Source organism: Alosa pseudoharengus, unplaced genomic scaffold (assembly GCF_046254945.1).
Source record: "Alosa pseudoharengus isolate Yale_2024_CS ecotype anadromous, Long Island Sound unplaced genomic scaffold, YU_APseudo_1.1 YU_APseudo_1.1_scf_24, whole genome shotgun sequence".
NCBI lineage: Eukaryota > Metazoa > Chordata > Actinopteri > Clupeiformes > Clupeidae > Alosa > Alosa pseudoharengus.
In genome coordinates this window covers 2,860,304-2,862,803 of record NW_027468689.1, presented here as the reverse complement: position 1 = coordinate 2,862,803, position 2,500 = coordinate 2,860,304, and the positions used below count along the sequence as shown (strand labels likewise).

Below are 2,500 nucleotides of genomic sequence, written 5' to 3'. Positions count from 1 at the left end.
GGTTGTAGGTCTCGGGGGGGGGGGGGGGGGGGTGTCTGGTATCGGTTGCCATCCGAGCGGGGGGGGGGGGGTTCTTGTATCAGTTGCCGTCGGTGGGGGGGTGTGGGTGTTGGCGTCTTGTTTGTGCGATACACTACAGACTCTGTATATTTAACAATTATTTATTAACAAAGTAACAACACCAAACAAACTATACAACAGTATACAAATATTTCAAAATATTTGTGTAATTTGTGCAATTTTAACAAAGACTATTACAAACTATAGAACAACTGCAAAAGAAAGAAAACAAAATGTGCAAATGTGATCAGTCGCTACTTATGGCAGAGCTGACAACTAGCATGTTACAAGCCATCCTCCTTGGCTTTAAAAAGATCATTTCAAGGGCCCTTTGGTAATTGCACTGTTTTACTATTGGACCATTAATGCTTATCTTCATGCAGGCTGTCAGACTGTTGACCTGCAGACTGTTCCGCAGGTCTGTCCTGATCTATACACCGAGAGTGAATGAAGTTTAGATTAGACGCGCAAGTCACCACTGTGCTGAGAGCAGGTGGCTGTTTACCCGGCCGCTTCTCCGGTCAAATTCGCGTCAGGTCAATTTAGCTCCCCGGTCCCAAAGAACTAAGAGCAACAGCAATATATTTCACTCAGAACATTTATTTTAAAAGACTGCAACACTGACAGTGAAACAACAAACAAGCTTGGCAACGTTAACTAAAGGGATCAGTCGGGATTAATTGCCAAAAGAACGAAAATGACAAATCACGCAGTCGGCTAAATATTTTAAACTTGCGACAAACGGATGAACCCAGCATCGGTGCGTCGCATAAATTAAAACACAAATTGAAGCAACAACTTGATCATTGGACAACCCTACCACTAAACCTTTCCATAGGCCTGCAACGTTTATGACATAAAAAGTGGAATATGAACGCATTTCATCACACCTGAAGAGTGTGGCTGTTCGCGATTTGACTGATTCTTGAGAACGAGGAGCGAGATATTTGCACCACTCAGCTCCGTTCACTAGCTCTGATTCGGAGGCATATCACATACGTAAAGATTATAAAATCTGATTATTTTTCGATTCATGACACGTTTCTTCTTATTTTTTAATGCGTTCTGCGGAGAAGGGAGATTGGCGTTGGTCACGTTTTTTTTTGACGACGTAGTTAAGGCGGCAGGCTTGTTTTGCCAAGGCGGCCGCCTTGACTGCAAAGTGCTGCGGGAAATCCTGCATGGCATCATCCCACTGTCACTCATCCTACTGTAGGCAGCTGTAGAATGTGTCTGAAGTTCTGTTCCTCTTTTACACATTCTCTCGTTTTCTCCCTCTCCTCTCCTTTCCTCTCCTCTCCGCTCCTTTCTTCTCTGCTCCTTTCCTCTCCCCTCGTCTCCTCCTCCCCTCCTCTCCTCCTCTCCTCTCCTCCTCTGTCCCTCCATCTCAGAGGAGTGAAGGCGAGCCATATCCTGTTGTCTGTGGAGGGTCGTGTGTGTCTGTCTGGGCTGCAGAGTGTGTACAGTATGATGCGTGAGGGCAAGCGTGTGAAGGCCGTGTTCGACATGCCACAACACAGCCCAGCTCTACTGCCCTGGCTCAGCCCAGAGCTGCTACGACAGGTAACACACACACACACACACACACTCACACTCACACACACACACACTCACACACATTCAAGCACACACACAACCTCCTATACAGACACACACACACACACACACACACACACACACACACACATACACAAATACGCACACACAAACACACACACAGAAACTCCCATACAGACACACACACAACCTCCTATACACACACACACACACACACCTCTACCCAGTCCAGCAGCCCATAGCCGCTCTGCTCTCTGTTCCTCTTCAGGATCTCCATGGTTACGGTGTGAAGTCGGACATCTACAGCCTGGGCATCGTGGCCTGTGAGCTGGTCAGTGGCAGAGTGCCCTTTCAGGACATGCCCCCCACCCTGGTAAGGCTGCTTAGGGTCAAAGGTGGCTCCCTGACGCCCGCAAATTAGATAAAATCTCCCGTAATCTAGAGTGAGCGATCAAGAGCGTGCATACGAGACCGCGTGTGCATCTGAGTGTAACGCGCACACAACGGGAGAGAGAGAGAGAGAGGGGTGGTGAGTGTGTGTCTGAGCGCATCCAAGACAGAGAGCATCCTGATTGGCCTGTTTCGCTAAATCAACCAATCAGTTTTCAGTGTAGGCGGGCTTTTATCTCCTTTCTCCCGAACTTAATTAATCAGTTCAGTGTATAGGAACAGGAGCGTCATAGCAGAGTCAGTGCCTCAAAAAAATGAAAATGTAAGACCCGTTTCAAAGTGTAGGCTACCCTTCTATCATAAAAGTAAAAAATAATGATAGGCCTAGTCTTGCATGCTGCACTGTTTGTAACAGTGACTTTAGCGTTGCCCATGGCGGGTTAAATGATTGCAAAAGACATGTTGAGGTGAGTTTTAAATGTGAAGGTGAAGT

General features: G+C 47.0%; 1 protein-coding gene across 4 annotated transcripts in view; it reads left to right on the top strand.

Annotated features, from left to right (window-relative positions):
* Positions 1-2,500, top strand: part of stradb (STE20 related adaptor beta) — a 21,556-nt gene that overhangs the window by 13,716 nt on the left and 5,340 nt on the right. For all 4 annotated transcript variants that reach the window (XM_076302845.1, XM_076302842.1, XM_076302843.1 and 1 more), the window contains 2 exons: positions 1,452-1,623; positions 1,886-1,990. In XM_076302845.1, the coding sequence (XP_076158960.1) occupies positions 1,452-1,623; positions 1,886-1,990 (277 nt within the window). The remainder of the gene's footprint in view (positions 1-1,451; positions 1,624-1,885; positions 1,991-2,500) is intronic.